Source organism: Coregonus lavaretus (genome assembly GCF_964263955.1).
Source record: "Coregonus lavaretus genome assembly, chromosome: 14".
NCBI lineage: Eukaryota > Metazoa > Chordata > Actinopteri > Salmoniformes > Salmonidae > Coregonus > Coregonus lavaretus.
In genome coordinates, this window is record NC_140001.1 from 727,323 (window position 1) to 746,837 (window position 19,515).

Sequence of the window (19,515 nt, forward strand, 5' to 3'; positions counted from 1 at the left end):
AGAGGAGGAGGAGGAGGAGGAGGAGGAGCAGGAGGAGGAGAGGAGAAAGGAGGAGGAGGAGGAGGAGGAGGAGGAGGAGGAGGAGGAGGAGGAGGAGAGGAGAGAGGAGGAGGAGGAGGAGGAGGAGGAGGAGGAGGAGGAGAGGAGAAGAGAAGGAAGAGGCAAGAGGAAGAGGAGAGAGGAAGAGGAGGGGGACACTACTCTGATAACCAGTTCTCTAACCCGGTTTAGATAACCAGGCTGACTGACTGTGCAGGACTGTCCAAGGTCAATGTGCCAAACTTTCCCTCCTTTCAGTAAACAGACCAGCTCCGAAACAACTGGAAGGTCTGGTGATTATTACCACTTCCAAATATGCTGGAAATACAACACAACTAAGAACTACCATATCCATGTCCAGCACACAGAGGACCACTCTAATGAATATAGCGGAGCTGTCCTGGTCTCTGGCAGCGCTTGGAACTGAGCCTGACAGAGACATGGATCACCCCAGAGAACACTGCTACTCCAGCTGCTCTGTCTTCATCTGACTACGTTTTCTCTCATAGTCCGAGAGCATCTGGTCATCGTGGTGGTGGCACAGGGCTTCTCATTTCTCCTAAATGGAGGTTTTCTCTTTTCTCCCTCTCCATCTCCTCATTTGAATTCCATGCTGTCCACTCAAGCTTAACATTATTGTAATCTATCGCCCACCAGGTGCCCTTAGATATCTCCTCAATGAGGTTGACTGTCTGACTGGATGTCTGGCTGGCTGGATGTCTGGCTCTCTGACTGTCTGACTGGCTGTCTGGCTGGCTGACTGGCCGGATGTCTGGCTCTCTGACTGTCTGACTGGCTGTCTGGCTGGCTGACTGGCCGGATGTCTGGCTCTCTGACTGTCTGACTGGCTGTCTGGCTGGCTGACTGGCCGGATGTCTGGCTCTCTGACTGTCTGACTGGCTGTCTGACTGTCTGACTGGCTGACTGACTGGCTGGATGTCTGGCTCTCTGACTGGCTGACTGGCTGACTGACTGGCTGGATGTCTGGCTCTCTGACTGGCTGTCTGGCTGGCTGGCTGGCTGACTGGCCGGATGTCTGGCTCTCTGACTGGCTGACTGGCTGACTGACTGGCTGGATGTCTGGCTCTCTGACTGGCTGTCTGGCTGGCTGGCTGTTTGACTGATTGGCTGTCAGACTGGCTCTCTGTCTGGCTGTCTGGCTGGATGTCTGGCTCTCTGACTGGCTCTCTGACTGGCTGTCTGGCTGGCTGGCTGGCTGGCTGACTGACTGGCTGGATGTCTGGCTCTCTGACTGGCTGTCTGGCTGTCTGGCTGGCTGGCTGGCTGACTGACTGGCTGGATGTCTGGCTCTCTGACTGGCTGTCTGGCTGGCTGGCTGGTTGACTGATTGGCTGTCAGACTGGCTCTCTGACTGGCTGTCTGGCTGGCTGGCTGGTTGACTGATTGGCTGTCAGACTGGCTCTCTGACTGGCTGTCTGGCTGGCTGTCTAACTGGCTGTCTGGCTGATTAACTGGCTGTCTGGCTGATTAACTGGCTGTCTGGCTGTCTGATTGGCTGGTTCTCTGGCTGTCCGACTGACTGACTGACTGGCTGACTGTCTGGCTGTCTGACTGTCTGGGTGTCTGATTGGCTGTCTGACTGTTTGACTGGCTGGTTCTCTGGCTGTCTGACTGACTGACTGTCTGGCTGTCTGATTGGCTGTCTGACTGACTGGCTGTCTGATTGGCTGTCTGACTGACTGACTATTGCCATGTTACTGCCTGTCAGGTAAACATTTGTCATACAGGGCTTTTACTTGGAGTGAATGTCTATTAGACTAATTGGTAACTAACTATTTGATTAATTAGTAACTCATTATTTAATTAATTGGTAACTATTTAACTCTGTAATAAAACAAATAATAGTATATCTAACAGAGGTATTAACAAGAACCAAGAAGTCCACTATATCTGGCTATATCTGGCAATATCTGGCTATATCTGGCTATATCTGGCTATATCTGGCTATATCTGGCTATATCTGGCTATATCTGGCTATATCTGACTATATCTGGCTATATCTGGCTATATCTGACTATATCTGGCTATATCTGGCTATATCTGACTATATCTGGCTATATCTGGTTATATCTGGCTATATCTGGCTATATCTGGCTATATCTGCATGACTATATCTGACTATATCTGGCTATATCTGGCTATATCTGACTATATCTGGATGTCTGTATCTGGCTATTTCTGGCTATATCTGGCTATATCTGCATGGCTATATCTGGCTATATCTGGCTATATCTGACTATATCTGGCTATATCTGGCTATATCTGGCTATATCTGCATGGCTATATCTGGCTATATCTGGCTATATCTGACTATATCTGGCTATATCTGACTATATCTGGCTATATCTGGCTATATCTGGCTATATCTGGCTATATATGGCTATATCTGGCTATATCTGGCTATATCTGCATGACTATATCTGGCTATATCTGGCTATATCTGACTATATCTGGCTATATCTGGCTATATCTGCATGACTATATCTGACTATATCTGACTATATCTGACTATATCTGGCTATATCTGCATGGCTATATCTGGCTATATCTGGCTATATCTGACTATATCTGGCTATATCTGCATGGCTATATCTGGCTATATCTGCATGACTATATCTGGCTATATCTGGCTATATCTGACTATATCTGGCTATATCTGGCTATATCTGCATGACTATATCTGACTATATCTGGCTATATCTGGCTATATCTGGCTATATCTGCATGACTATATCTGCATGGCTATATCTGGCTATATCTGACTATATCTGGCTATATCTGGCTATATCTGGCTATATCTGCATGACTATATCTGGCTATATCTGCATGGCTATATCTGGCTATATCTGCATGGCTATATCTGGCTATATCTGGCTATATCTGACTATATCTGGCTATATCTGACTATATCTGGCTATATCTGCATGACTATATCTGGCTATATCTGCATGGCTATATCTGGCTATATCTGCATGGCTATATCTGGCTATATCTGGCTATATCTGGCTATATCTGACTATATCTGGCTATATCTGGCTATATCTGCATGGCTATATCTGGCTATATCTGGCTATATCTGGCTATATCTGACTATATCTGGCTATATCTGGCTATATCTGGCTATATCTGACTATATCTGGCTATATCTGCATGGCTATATCTGGCTATATATATGTAACTCTGTGTTGTTTTTTATTGCACTACTTTGCTTTATCTTGACCAGGTCGCAGTATCTGACTATATCTGGCTATATCTGGCTATATCTGCATGGCTATTTCTGGCTATATCTGGCTATATCTGCATGGCTATATCTGGCTATATCTGGCTATATCTGGCTATATCTGGCTATATCTGGCTATATCTGCATGGCTATATCTGCATGTAGACAGGTCTGGAAGTGTTTGAACACAGCTATTAGGATACTGCTGAGTAGGACTAACAGTACAGCTATTAGGATACTGCTGAGTAGGACTAACAGTACAGCTATCAGGATACTGCTGAGTAGGACTAACAGTACAGCTATCAGGATACTGCTGAGTAGGACTAACAGTACAGCTATCAGGATACTGCTGAGTAGGACTAACAGTACAGCTATTAGGATACTGCTGTGTAGGACTAAAAGTACAGCTATTAGGATACTGCTGAGTAGGACTAACAGTACAGCTATTAGGATACTGCTGAGTAGGACTAACAGTACAGCTATCAGGATACTGCTGAGTAGGACTAACAGTACAGCTATCAGGATACTGCTGAGTAGGACTAACAGTACAGCTATCAGGATACTGCTGAGTAGGACTAACAGTACAGCTATTAGGATACTGCTGAGTAGGACTAACAGTACAGCTATTAGGATACTGCTGAGTATGACTAACAGTACAGCTATTAGGATACTGCTGAGTAGGACTAACAGTACAGCTATCAGGATACTGCTGAGTAGGACTAACAGTACAGCTATCAGGATACTGCTGAGTAGGACTAACAGTACAGCTATTAGGATACTGCTGAGTAGGACTAACAGTACAGCTATTAGGATACTGCTGAGTAGGACTAACAGTACAGCTATTAGGATACTGCTGAGTAGGACTAACAGTACAGCTATTAGGATACTGCTGAGTAGGACTAACAGTACAGCTATTAGGATACTGCTGAGTAGGACTAACAGTACAGCTATTAGGATACTGCTGAGTAGGACTAACAGTACAGCTATTAGGATACTGCTGAGTAGGACTAACAGTACAGCTATTAGGATACTGCTGAGTAGGACTAACAGTACAGCTATCAGGATACTGCTGAGTAGGACTAACAGTACAGCTATCAGGATACTGCTGAGTAGGACTAACAGTACAGCTATTAGGATACTGCTGAGTAGGACTAACAGTACAGCTATTAGGATACTGCTGAGTAGGACTAACAGTACAGCTATCAGGATACTGCTGAGTAGGACTAACAGTACAGCTATTAGGATACTGCTGAGTAGGACTAACAGTACAGCTATTAGGATACTGCTGAGTAGGACTAACAGTACAGCTATTAGGATACTGCTGAGTAGGACTAACAGTACAGCTATTAGGATACTGCTGAGTAGGACTAACAGTACAGCTATTAGGATACTGCTGAGTAGGACGAACAGTACAGCTATCAGGATACTGCTGAGTAGGACTAACAGTACAGCTATTAGGATACTGCTGAGTAGGACTAACAGTACAGCTATTAGGATACTGCTGAGTAGGACTAACAGTACAGCTATTAGGATACTGCTGAGTAGGACTAACAGTACAGCTATTAGGATACTGCTGAGTAGGACTAACAGTACAGCTATTAGGATACTGCTGAGTAGGACTAACAGTACAGCTATTAGGATACTGCTGAGTAGGACTAACAGTACAGCTATTAGGATACTGCTGAGTAGGACTAACAGTACAGCTATTAGGATACTGCTGAGTAGGACTAACAGTACAGCTATTAGGATACTGCTGAGTAGGACTAACAGTACAGCTATTAGGATACTGCTGAGTAGGACTAACAGTACAGCTATTAGGATACTGCTGAGTAGGACTAACAGTACAGCTATCAGGATACTGCTGAGTAGGACTAACAGTACAGCTATCAGGATACTGCTGAGTAGGACTAACAGTACAGCTATCAGGATACTGCTGAGTAGGACTAACAGTACAGCTATTAGGATACTGCTGAGTAGGCCTAACAGTACAGCTATTAGGATACTGCTGAGTAGGACTAACAGTACAGCTATCAGGATACTGCTGAGTAGGACTAACAGTACAGCTATTAGGATACTGCTGAGTAGGACTAACAGTACAGCTATTAGGATACTGCTGAGTAGGACTAACAGTACAGCTATTAGGATACTGCTGAGTAGGACTAACAGTACAGCTATTAGGATACTGCTGAGTAGGACTAACAGTACAGCTATCAGGATACTGCTGAGTAGGACTAACAGTACAGCTATCAGGATACTGCTGAGTAGGACTAACAGTACAGCTATCAGGATACTGCTGAGTAGGACTAACAGTACAGCTATTAGGATACTGCTGAGTAGGACTAACAGTACAGCTATTAGGATACTGCTGAGTAGGACTAACAGTACAGCTATTAGGATACTGCTGAGTAGGACTAACAGTACAGCTATTAGGATACTGCTGAGTAGGACTAACAGTACAGCTATTAGGATACTGCTGAGTAGGACTAACAGTACAGCTATTAGGATACTGCTGAGTAGGACTAACAGTACAGCTATCAGGATACTGCTGAGTAGGACTAACAGTACAGCTATTAGGATACTGCTGAGTAGGACTAACAGTACAGCTATCAGGATACTGCTGAGTAGGACTAACAGTACAGCTATTAGGATACTGCTGAGTAGGACTAACAGTACAGCTATCAGGATACTGCTGAGTAGGACTAACAGTACAGCTATCAGGATACTGCTGAGTAGGACTAACAGTACAGCTATTAGGATACTGCTGAGTAGGACTAACAGTACAGCTATTAGGATACTGCTGAGTAGGACTAACAGTACAGCTATTAGGATACTGCTGAGTAGGACTAACAGTACAGCTATTAGGATACTGCTGAGTAGGACTAACAGTACAGCTATTAGGATACTGCTGAGTAGGACTAACAGTACAGCTATCAGGATACTGCTGAGTAGGACTAACAGTACAGCTATCAGGATACTGCTGAGTAGGACTAACAGTACAGCTATCAGGATACTGCTGAGTAGGACTAACAGTACAGCTATCAGGATATTGCTGAGTAGGACTAACAGTACAGCTATTAGGATACTGCTGAGTAGGACTAACAGTACAGCTATTAGGATACTGCTGAGTAGGACTAACAGTACAGCTATTAGGATACTGCTGAGTAGGACTAACAGTACAGCTATTAGGATACTGCTGAGTAGGACTAACAGTACAGCTATTAGGATACTGCTGAGTAGGACTAACAGTACAGCTATTAGGATACTGCTGAGTAGGACTAACAGTACAGCTATTAGGATACTGCTGAGTAGGACTAACAGTACAGCTATTAGGATACTGCTGAGTAGGACTAACAGTACAGCTATTAGGATACTGCTGAGTAGGACTAACAGTACAGCTATTAGGATACTGCTGAGTAGGACTAACAGTACAGCTATCAGGATACTGCTGAGTAGGACTAACAGTACAGCTATCAGGATACTGCTGAGTAGGACTAACAGTACAGCTATCAGGATACTGCTGAGTAGGACTAACAGTACAGCTATTAGGATACTGCTGAGTAGGACTAACAGTACAGCTATTAGGATACTGCTGAGTATGACTAACAGTACAGCTATTAGGATACTGCTGAGTAGGACTAACAGTACAGCTATCAGGATACTGCTGAGTAGGACTAACAGTACAGCTATCAGGATACTGCTGAGTAGGACTAACAGTACAGCTATTAGGATACTGCTGAGTAGGACTAACAGTACAGCTATTAGGATACTGCTGAGTAGGACTAACAGTACAGCTATTAGGATACTGCTGAGTAGGACTAACAGTACAGCTATTAGGATACTGCTGAGTAGGACTAACAGTACAGCTATTAGGATACTGCTGAGTAGGACTAACAGTACAGCTATTAGGATACTGCTGAGTAGGACTAACAGTACAGCTATTAGGATACTGCTGAGTAGGACTAACAGTACAGCTATTAGGATACTGCTGAGTAGGACTAACAGTACAGCTATTAGGATACTGCTGAGTAGGACTAACAGTACAGCTATCAGGATACTGCTGAGTAGGACTAACAGTACAGCTATCAGGATACTGCTGAGTAGGACTAACAGTACAGCTATTAGGATACTGCTGAGTAGGACTAACAGTACAGCTATCAGGATACTGCTGAGTAGGACTAACAGTACAGCTATTAGGATACTGCTGAGTAGGACTAACAGTACAGCTATTAGGATACTGCTGAGTAGGACTAACAGTACAGCTATTAGGATACTGCTGAGTAGGACTAACAGTACAGCTATCAGGATACTGCTGAGTAGGACTAACAGTACAGCTATCAGGATACTGCTGAGTAGGACTAACAGTACAACTATTAGGATACTGCTGAGTAGGACTAACAGTACAGCTATCAGGATAGTGCTGAGGAGGACTAACAGTACAGCTATTAGGATACTGCTGAGTAGGACTAACAGTACAGCTATCAGGATAGTGCTGAGTAGGACTAACAGTACAGCTATTAGGATACTGCTGAGTAGGACTAACAGTACAGCTATCAGGATAGTGCTGAGTAGGACTAACAGTACAGCTATTAGGATACTGCTGAGTAGGACTAACAGTACAGCTATTAGGATACTGCTGAGTAGGACTAACAGTACAGCTATTAGGATACTGCTGAGTAGGACTAACAGTACAGCTATTAGGATACTGCTGAGTAGGACTAACAGTACAGCTATCAGGATACTGCTGAGTAGGACTAACAGTACAGCTATTAGGATACTGCTGAGTAGGACTAACAGTACAGCTATTAGGATACTGCTGAGTAGGACTAACAGTACAGCTATTAGGATACTGCTGAGTAGGACTAACAGTACAGCTATTAGGATACTGCTGAGTAGGACTAACAGTACAGCTATTAGGATACTGCTGAGTAGGACTAACAGTACAGCTATCAGGATACTGCTGAGTAGGACTAACAGTACAGCTATTAGGATACTGCTGAGTAGGACTAACAGTACAAATGGCCATAATAAAACGTAGGACTTTTTACTTTATTTGTATAACCTTTACGGAGCCATTGGGACCTCCCCCGGATGAACCCAACCCCTCTCTGGATAAAGTCCGGATTCAGGATGGGCCAGAGAATCAGAGGGAATGTAAGTGTGTAAATGTGTGTCTGTGTGTGTGTGTGTGTGTGTGTGTGTGTGTGTGTGTGTGTGTGTGTGTGTGTGTGTGTGTATGTGTGTGTGTGTGTGTGTGTGTGTGTGTGTGTGTGTGTGTGTGTGTGTGTGTGTGTGTGTGTGTGTGTGTGTGTGTGTGTGTGTGTGTGTGTGTGTGTATACAGTACCAGTCAAAAGTTTTAGAACACCTACTCATTCAAACATTTTTCTTTATTTTTATTATTTTCTACATTGTAGAATAATAGTGAAGACATCAAAACTATGAAATAACACATATGGAATCATGTAGTAATCAAAATATGTTTTATATTTGAAATTCTTCAAAGTAGCCACCCTTTGTCTTCATGACAGTTTTGCACACTCTTGGCATTCTCTCAAGCAGCTTCATGAGGTAGTCACCTGGAATGCATTTCAATTAACAGGTGTGCCATCATAAAAGTTAATTTGTGGAATTTCTTTCCTCCTTAATGCGTTTGAGTCAATCAGTTGTGCTGTGACAAGGTAGGGGGGGGTATATAAAAGATAGCCCTATTTGGTAAAAGACCAAGTCCATATTATGGAAAGAACAGCTCAAATAAGCAAAGAGAAACAACAGTCCATCATTACTTTAAGACGTGAAGGTCAGTCAATACGGAACATTTCAAGAACTTTGAAAGTTTCTTCAAGTGCAGTCGCAAAAACCAGCAAGCGCTATGATGAAACTGGCTCTCATGAGGACCGCCACAGGAAAGGAAGACCCAGAGTTACCTCTGCTGCAGAGGATAAGTTCATTAGAGTTACCAGCCTCAGATTACAGCCAAAATAAATGTAACAGAAACATCTCAACATCAACTGTTCAGAGGGGACTGTTTGAATCAGGCCTTCATGGTCGAATTGCTGCAAAGAAACCACTACTAAAGGACACCAATAAGAAGAAGGAGACCTGCTTGGGCCAAGAAACACGAGCAATGGACATTAGACCAGTGGAAATCTGTCCTTTGGTCTGAATGGCGCCGGAGAGGATGGCTGTCGTTTTACAGCCCTCTAACCAATTGTACTATTAGGTGTGTTTTTTGGCGTTTTTGTAATTTATTCTGTACATAATGTTTCTGCCATCGTCTCTTATAACCAAAAAGAGCTTCTGAATATCAGGACAGCGATTACTCACCTCGTATTGGACGAAGATTTTATCTTCAACGAGTCGGACGCGAAGGATATCCTACAGACACCCGACTGTCACGGTTTCTGCCGAGGCTGCTCCTTCTCCTTGTTCGGGCAGGCTTCGGCGGTCGTCAATGCTGGCACTAAGATTGCACTCAATGAGCTGTATAAGGCCATAAGCAAACAGGAAAATGATCATCCAGAGGCAGCGCTCCTAGTGGCCGGGGACTTTAATGCAGGGAAACTTAAATCCGTTCTACCTAATTTCTACCAGCATGTTAAATGTGCAACCAGAGGAAAAAAAACTCTAGACCACCTTTACTCCACACACGGAGACGCGTACAAAGCTCTCCCTCGCCCTCCATTTGGCAAATCTGACCATAACTCTATCCTCCTGATTCCTGCTTACATGCAAAAACTAAAGTAGGAAGCACCAGTGACTGGGTTAATAAAAAAGTGGTCAGATGACGCAAATGCTAAGCTACAGGACTGTTTTGCTAGCACAGACTGGAATATGTTCCGGGATTCTTCCGATGGCATTGAGGAATACACCACATCAGTCACTGGCTTCATCAATAAGTGCATCGATGATGTCGTCCCCACAGTGACCGTACGTACATACCCCAACCAGAAGCCATGTATTACAGGCAACATCCGCACTGAGCTAAAGGGTAGAGCTGCCGCTTTCAAGGAGCGGGACACTAACTCGGACGCTTATAAGAAATCCCGCTATGCCCTCCGATGAACCATCAAACAGGCAAAGAGTCAATACAGGACTAAGATTGAATCGTACTACACCGGCTCTGACGCTCGTCGGATGTGGCAGGGCTTGAAAACTATTACAGACTACAAAGGGAAGCACAGCCGCGAGCTGCCGGGTGACACAAGCCTACCAGACGAGCTAAATCACTTCTATGTTCGCTTCGAGGCAAGCAACACTGAAGCATGCATGAGAGCACCAGCTGTTCCGGATGACTATGTGATCACGCTCTCAATAACCAATGTGAGTAAGACTATTAAGCAGGTCAACATTCACAAGGCCGCAGGGCCAGACGGATTACCAGGACGTGTACTCCGAGCATGCGCTGACCAACTGGCAAGTGTCTTCACTGACATTTTCAACATTCAACCTCTCCCTGACTGAGTCTGTAATACCAACATGTTTCAAGCAGACCACCATAGTCCCCGTGCTCAAGGACACTAAGATAACCTGCCTAAATGACTACCGACCCGTAGCACTCACGTCTGTAGCCATGAAGTGCTTTGAAAAGCTGGTCATGGCTCACATCAACACCATTATCCCAGAAACCCTAGACCCACTCCAATTTGCATACCGCCCCAACAGATCCACAGATGATGCAATCTCTATTGCACTCCACACTGCCCTTTCCCACCTGGACAAGAGGAACACCTACGTGAGAATGCTATTCATTGACTACAGCTCAGCGTTCAACACCATAGTGCCCTCAAAGTTCATCACTAAGCTAAGGATCCTGGGACTAAACACCTCCCTCTGCAACTGGATCCTGGATTTCCTGACGGGCCGCCCCCAGGTGGTAAGGGTAGGTAACAACACATCTGCCACGCTGATCCTCAACACGGGGGCCCCTCAGGGGTGCGTGCTCAGTCCCCTCCTGTACTCCCTGTTCACCCATGACTGCATGGCCAGGCACGACTCCAACACCATCATTAAGTTTGCCGACAACACAACAGTGGTAGGCCTGATCACCGACAACGATGAGACAGCCTATAGGGAGGAGGTCAGAGACCTGGCCGTGTGGTGCCAGGATAGCAACCTCTCCCTCAACGTGACCAAGACAAAGGAGATGATTATGGACTACAGGGAAAAAAAGAGGACTGAGCACGCCCCCATTCTCATCGACGGGCTGTAATGGAACAGGTTGAGAGCTTCAAGTTCCTTGGTGTCCACATCACCAACGATCTATCATGGTCCAAACACACCAAGACAGTCGTGAAGAGGACACAACAAAGCCTATTCCCCCTCAGGAGACTGAAAAGATTTGGCATGGGTCCTCAGATCCTCAAAAAGTTATACAGCTGCACCATTGAGAGCATCCTGACTGGTTGCATCACCGCCTGGTATGGCAATTGCTCGGCCTCCGACCGCAAGGCACTACAGAGGGTAGTGCGTATGGCCCAGTACATCACTGGGGCCAAGCTTCCTGCCATCCAGGACCTCTATACCAGGCGGTGTCAGAGGAAGGCCCTCAAAATTGTCAAAGACTCCAGCTACCCTAGTCATAGACTGTTCTCTCTGCTACCGCACGGCAAGAGGTACCGGAGCGCCAAGTCTAGGTCCGAAAGGCTTCTCAACAGCTTCTACCCCCAAGCCATAAGACTCCTGAACAGCCCCATCCCCCTTTTTTACTCTGCTGCTACTTTGTTTATTATCAATTACCTCGACTAGCCGGTGCCCCCGCACATTGACTCTGCACCGGTACCCCCTGTATATAGCCTCCCTACTGTTATTTTACTTTACTGCTGCTCTTTAGTTATTTGCTTTGATTTTTTTTGCTTAACACTTTTTTTATTTGTTTTACTTTGCATTGTTGGTTAAGGGCTTGTAAGTAAGCATTTCACTGTAATGTCTACATGTGGCAAATAACATTATATTTTATTTTATTTTATTTGAGTCCAAATGTGAGGTTTTTTGTTCCAACCTCCGTGTCTTTGTGAGACGCAGCGTAGGTGAACGGATGATCTCCGCATGTGTGGTTCCAACCGTGAAGCATGGAGGAGGAGGTGTGATGGTGCTTTGCTGGTGACACTGTCTGTGATTTATTTAGAATTCAAGACACACTTAACCAGCATGGCTACCAAAGCATTCTGCAGTGATACAAAATCCCATCTGGTTTGCACTTAGTGGGACTATAATTTGTTTTTCAACAGGACAATGACCCAACACACCTCTAGACTGTGTAAGGGCTATTTGACCAAGAAGGAGAGTGATGGAGTGCTGCATCAGATGACCTGGCCTCCACAATCCCCCGACCTCAACCCAATTGAGATGGTTTGGGATGAGTTGGACCGCAGAGTGAAGGAAAAGCAGCCAACAAGTGCGCAGCATATGTGGGAATTCCTTCAAGACTGTTGGAAAAGCATTCCAGGTGAAGCTGGTTGAGAGAATGCCAAGAGTGTGCAAAGCTGTCATCAAGACAAAGGGTGGCTACTTTGAAGAATCTCAAATATAAAATATATTTTGATTTGTTTAACACTTTTTTGGTTACTACATGATTCCATATGTGTTATTTCATAGTTTTGATGTCTTCACTATTATTCTACAATGTAGAAAATAGTACAAAATAAAGAAAAACCCTTGAATGAGTAGGTGTTATAAATATTTGACTGGTACTGTACGTGTTAGCGTATGTGTGTCTACGCTTAAAAGTGTGTGTGTGTGTGTACAAGTGTTGTTGCATGTGTATCTCTGTGTATGCATGCACACATATTTGTGTGTGTTACTCACAGGCTTGCTTGGTCTCATTGCAGGTGTTGTTGTCCTCCAGAGAGAAGATGGGGGGAACACAGGCTGCCGTGGTCCCCAACCCCTGGCCTAACCCCTGGCCCAATCCCTGGCCTAATCCCTGGCCTAATCCCTGGCCTAACCCCTGGCCTAATCCCTGGCCTAACCCCTGGCCTAATCCCTGGCCTAATCCCTGGCCTAACCCCTGGCCTAATCCCTGGCCTAATCCCTGGCCTAACCCCTGGCCTAATCCCTGGCCTAACCCCTGGCCCAAGGCTGTGGTCCCCATCCCCAGGCCCTGGCTCAGGTAGGAGGCAGCAGAGTAGTAGGAGTGCATCCGGTACTGAGGAGACACGTTGTGGCTGGATAAGCGACTCTCGCCGTTCGGCATCTGCTTCAGACGATAACACGCACACACAGACAGGTGGGGGAGAAGAAATTAGACTCTCAATCTCAATATTATTTTTAAACAGAGCATTAAACAGAGCTCACAAGTCCTCTCTCAGCTAAAAGGAAGTAAGAAATTGATGTTACGGTAAACAATGCATCATGCATGTGATGTGACTGTCCTTGAAGGTGTTCCACACTCTAATGTTATCATATACAATATAGGAATCATGAAGGTGTTCTACACTCTGTTATCATATACAATATAGTTCTTGGGCACTGGAACAGTGGTGGTTTTCTTGAAGTGTGTGGGGCTACAGCATGAGACAGCGCCATGTTGAAGATGTCAGAGAAGAAGCCTGCCAGCTGGTCGGAGTACTACAGCATGAGACAGCGCCATGTTGAAGATGTCCGAGAAGAAGCCTGCCAGCTGGTCGGAGTACTACAGCATGAGACAGCGCCATGTTGAAGATGTCCGAGAAGAAGCCTGCCAGCTGGTCGGAGTACTACAGCATGAGACAGCGCCATGTTGAAGATGTCCGAGAAGAAGCCTGCCAGCTGGTCGGAGTACTACAGCATGAGACAGCGCCATGTTGAAGATGTCCGAGAAGAAGCCTGCCAGCTGGTCGGAGTACTACAGCATGAGACAGCGCCATGTTGAAGATGTCCGAGAAGAAGCCTGCCAGCTGGTCGGAGTACTACAGCATGAGACAGCGCCATGTTGAAGATGTCCGAGAAGAAGCCTGCCAGCTGGTCGGAGTACTACAGCATGAGACAGCGCCATGTTGAAGATGTCCGAGAAGAAGCCTGCCAGCTGGTCGGAGTACTACAGCATGAGACAGCGCCATGTTGAAGATGTCCGAGAAGAAGCCTGCCAGCTGGTCGGAGTACTACAGCATGAGACAGCGCCATGTTGAAGATGTCCGAGAAGAAGCCTGCCAGCTGGTCGGAGTACTACAGCATGAGACAGCGCCATGTTGAAGATGTCAGAGAAGAAGCCTGCCAGCTGGTCGGAGTACGCTCTGAGGACGCGGCCAGGGATTCAATCTGGGCCAGAGGCTTTGTGAGTATTCACTCTCTTGAGAGTTTTCCTCATGTCAGCCTCGGAGAGCAGAAGCACCTGGTCGTCCGGAGCATCGAGAGCCCTCCTGGATGGCTCAGTGTGGGTGGTCTCATATCAGGTACAGAATGTGTTGAGCTCATCTGGGAGGGAGGAGCCGGTGGGCATCACACAGCTGCCTGTGGCTCTGTAGTCCGTAAGAGGGAGGAGTCGGTGGGCATCACAGAGCTGCCTGTGGCTCTGTAGTCCGTAAGAGGGAGGAGCCGGTGGGCATCACAGAGCTGCCTGTGGCTCTGTAGTCCGTAAGAGGGAGGAGTCGGTGGGCATCACAGAGCTGCCTGTGGCTCTGTAGTCCGTAAGAGGGAGGAGTCGGTGGGCATCACAGAGCTGCCTGTGGCTCTGTAGTCCGTAAGAGGGAGGAGTCGGTGGGCATCACAGAGCTGCCTGTGGCTCTGTAGTCCGTAAGAGGGAGGAGTCGGTGGGCATCACAGCTGCCTGTGGCTCTGTAGTCCGTAAGAGCCTGTAGTCTTTGCCACATGGGTTGTGTGTCTGAACTGTCGTATTGTGATTCCAGTCTTTTCCTAATGGACCTGCTCGCCTTGTACACATTGTCATCGGGGTTCACTTTGCTGACGTTGAATGCTGCAGTACGGGCTCTCAGCAGGGTACGGATTTCTCCGTTAGTCCAGGGTTTTTGGTTGGGGTATGTCTGGATTTTTTGATGAATCTTGTGATTGATGATGTGTATTCCTCAATGTTAGAGAATGAATCATGGGTAGTTGAGTCCTTGAACATGTGTCTCCCTCTTCTCCCTGTTGGGAGATATTCTTTCCTCTACAATAGGTGTTTGTAGGCGGGAGGTAATAACAGGGAGACCTGATCTGATTGGCCGAAATGGGAGGTAATAACAGGGAGACCTGATCTGATTGGCCGAAATGGGAGGTAATAACAGGGAGACCTGATCTGATTGGCCGAAATGGGGATATTACTGGTAGTTGTACAGGTTGCTGTAGTAGGCTGCAGGGTTAAGGGTTAAGGGTTAAGGGTTAAGGGTTAAGGGTTAAGGTAGGTAGGGTTAAGGTAGGGTAGGGTTAAGGTAGGGTAGGATTAAGGGTTGGTAGGGTTAAGGGTTAAGCTAGGGAAGGGTTAAGGTAGGGTAGGGTTAAGGTAGGGTAGGGTTAAGGTAGGTATGGTTAAGGGTTAAGGTAGGGTTAAGGTAGGGTAGGGTTAAGGTAGGGTAGGGTTAAGGTAGGGTTAAGGTAGGGTAGGGTTAAGGTAGGGTAGGGTTAAGGTAGGGTAGGGTTAAGGTAGGGTAGGGTTAAGGTAGGTATGGTTAAGGGTTAAGGGTTAAGGGTTAAGGGTTTAGGGTAGGTAGGGTTAAGGTAGGGTAGGGTTAAGGTAGGGTTAAGGCAGGGTAGGGTTAAGGTAGGGTAGGGTTAAGGTAGGGTTAAGGCAGGGTAGGGTTAAGGTAGGGTAGGGTAGGGTTAAGGGTAGGGTAGGGTAGGGTAGGGTAGGGTTAATGGTAGGGTAGGGTTACAGAGAGGCCTACCTGGTATTGTTGGTAGTTATACAGGCTGTTGTAATAGGCTGCAGGGTAACGGGACGGCTGGTAGAAGTTGTAGTAGGACGTGTCCACCAGGAGGTCAGCTGTTCCCTCAGTAGACTGCCCCCTACTGAACGCTGTGGGGCTGGACGCCAGGCCGGAACGACTACCTACAGGGACAGAGGATAGACAGGGTTAGGGTTAGAGGTCAGGCAGGGTCAGGTATACTGTCCCTCAGGCCGGACCGACTCCCTGCAGGGTATGAGGAACAGGGTCAGGTATACTGTCCCTCAGACCAGACTGACTCCCTGCAGGGTAAGAGGAACAGGGTCAGGTATACTGTCCCTCAGACCAGACCGACTCCCTGCAGGGTCAGGTATACTGTCCCTCAGACCAGACCGACTCCCTGCAGGGTAAGAGGAACAGGGACAGGTATACTGTCCCTCAGACCGGACCGACTCCCTGCAGGGTCAGGTATACTGTCCCTCAGGCCGGACCGACTCCCTGCAGGGTAAGAGGAACAGGGTCAGGTATACTGTCCCTCAGGCCGGACCGACTCCCTGCAGGGTAAGAGGAACAGGGTCAGGTATACTGTCCCTCAGACCGGACCGACTCCCTGCAGGGTAAGAGGAACAGGGTCAGGTATACTGTCCCTCAGACCAGACCGACTCCCTGCAGGGTAAGAGGAACAGGGTCAGGTATACTGTCCCTCAGACCAGACCGACTCCCTGCAGGGTAAGAGGAACAGGGTCAGGTATACTGTCCCTCAGGCCGGACCGACTCCATGCAGGGTAAGAGGAACAGGGTCAGGTATACTGTCCCTCAGGCCAGACCGACTCCATGCAGGAACAGACAGGAGAGAGAATAAAACTTGATGAACTCTTTTTCAGTCCCACACCATAGCACCATCTGCTGGTGGCAGAACGTAGTCTGTCCTGAACTGATTCTTCTCTTCGTTGGTAAATCAAACACAAACAACGTCATCAATGGATGAAACAAACAAGACAACTAACCTAACTCAAGGAGCAGCATTAAGGCACATTTACCATATCAACAACAGTCCTCATCATCTGTTGGGATATCTGGATTCAACAAAGACACATTTTTCTCAAGCTTCTGACCTATTCAGCTCTCACTATCAGTAGATTAGGAGAAAGAAGTGTTGTGTGTGTGTATGTGTGTGTCCCTGTTCTGTTCCGACCGTTGTCATCATGGCTGAATCACTGAGTGCTCAACTCCTCTCCTCTCTGTCACCGGTCCAGGGGCCACAAACACACACAGTGGAGGCAGCCTTGACCGGCTTGGTATTCCAGTCCTGAGATGCTATCAGGTTAGAAGGAACAAGCTGTTTCTGCCTCCTTACTTCCTCTACCACGGAGTGATCAAAAGATGGACTGGCGGCTGGCACCAGGACTATACTGATAGTACCAGGACATCAGGACTATACTGATAGTACCAGGACATCAGGACTATACTGATAGTACCAGGACATCAGGACAATACTGATAGTACCAGGACATCAGGACAATACTGATAGTACCAGGACATGAGGACTAAACTGATAGTACCAGGACATCAGGACTATACTGAGATTACCAGGACATCAGGACAATGTGATAGTACCAAATCAAATCAAATCAAATTGTATTTGTCACATACACGTGTTTAGCAGATGTTATAGCGGATGTAGCGAAATGCTTGTGCTTCTAGCTCCAACAGTGCAGTAATATCTAACAAGTAATATCAATTTCACAACATATACCTAATACACACAAAACTAGTAAGGAATGGAATTTAATAAAATACTGTGAGGGAAAAAAGTACTTGATCCCCTGTTGATTTTGTACGTTTGCCTACTGACAAAGAAATGATCAGTTTATAATTTTAATGGTAGGTTTATTTGAACAGTGAGAGACAGAATAACAACAAAAAAATCCAGAAAAACGCATGTCAAAAATGTTATAAATTGATTTGCATTTTAATGAGGGAAATAAGTATTTGACCCCCTCTCAATCAGAAAGATTTCTGGCTCCCAGGTGTCTTTTATACAGGTAACGAGCTGAGATTAGGAGCACACTCTTAAAGGGAGTTCTCCTAATCTCAGCTTGTTACCTGTATAAAAGACACCTGTCCACAGAAGCAATCAATCAATCAGATTCCAAACTCTCCACCATGGCCAAGACCAAAGAGCTCTCCAAGGATGTCAGGGACAAGATTGTAGACCTACACAAGGCTGGAATGGGCTACAAGACCATCGCCAAGCAACTTGGTGAGAAGGTGACAACAGTTGGTGCGATTATTCGCAAATGGAAGAAACACAAAAGATCTGTCAATCTAACTCGGCCTGGGGCTCCATGCAAGATCTCCCCTCGTGGAGTTGCAATGATCATGAGAACGGTGAGGAATCAGCCCAGAACTACACGGGAGGATCTTGTCAATGATCTCAAGGCAGCTGGGACCATAGTCACCAAGAAAACAATTGGTAACACACTACGCCGTGAAGGACTGAAATCCTGCAGCGCTCGCAAGGTCCCCCTGCTCAAGAAAGCACATATACAGGCCCGTCTGAAGTTTGCCAATGAACATCTGAATGATTCAGAGGAGAACTGGGTGAAAGTGTTGTGGTCAGATGAGACCAAAATCGAGCTCTTTGGCATCAACTCAACTCGCTGTGTTTGGAGGAGGAGGAATGCTGCCTATGACCCCAAGAACACCATCCCCACCGTCAAACATGGAGGTGGAAACATTATGCTTTGGGGGGGGGGTTCTGCTAAGGGGACAGGACAACTTCACCGAATCAAAGGGACGATGGACGGGGCCATGTACCGTCAAATCTTGGGTGAGAACCTCCTTCCCTCAGCCAGGGCATTAAAAATGGGTCGTGGATGGGTATTCCAGCATGACAATGATCCAAAACACACGGCCAAGGCAACAAAGGAGTGGCTCAAGAAGAAGCACATTAAGGTCCTGAAGTGGCCTACCCAGTCTCCAGACCTTAATCCCATAGAAAACCTGTGGAGGGAGCTGAAAGTTTGAGTTGCCAAACGTCAGCCTCGAAACCTTAATGACTTGGAGAAGATCTGCAAAGAGCAGTGGGACAAAATCCCTCCTGAGATGTGTGCAAACCTGGTGGCCAACTACAAGAAACGTCTGACCTCTGTGATTGCCAACAACGGTTTTGCCACCAAGTACTGAATCATGTTTTGCAGAGGGGTCAAATACTTATTTCCCTCATTAAAATGCAAATACATTTATAACATTTTTGACATGCGTTTTTCTGGATTTTCTTGTTGTTATTCTGTCTCTCACTGTTCAAATAAACCTACCATTAAAATTATAGACTGATCATGTCTTTGTCAGTGGGCAAACGTACAAAATCAGCAGGGGATCAAATACTTTTTTCCCTCACTGTATATATACAGTGGGGTAGAACAAGTATTTGATAC

General features: G+C 46.3%; 1 protein-coding gene across 1 annotated transcript in view; it reads right to left on the minus strand.

Annotated features, from left to right (window-relative positions):
• The window catches only part of LOC311141848 (doublesex- and mab-3-related transcription factor 1-like), a gene marked incomplete at both ends in the record, with an annotated part of 39,694 nt that overhangs the window by 7,033 nt on the left and 13,146 nt on the right, over positions 1–19,515 (minus strand). The window contains 2 exons of the mRNA XM_084177341.1: positions 13,083–13,470; positions 16,076–16,239. Coding sequence (XP_084033467.1) covers positions 13,083–13,470; positions 16,076–16,239 — 552 coding nt within the window. The remainder of the gene's footprint in view (positions 1–13,082; positions 13,471–16,075; positions 16,240–19,515) is intronic.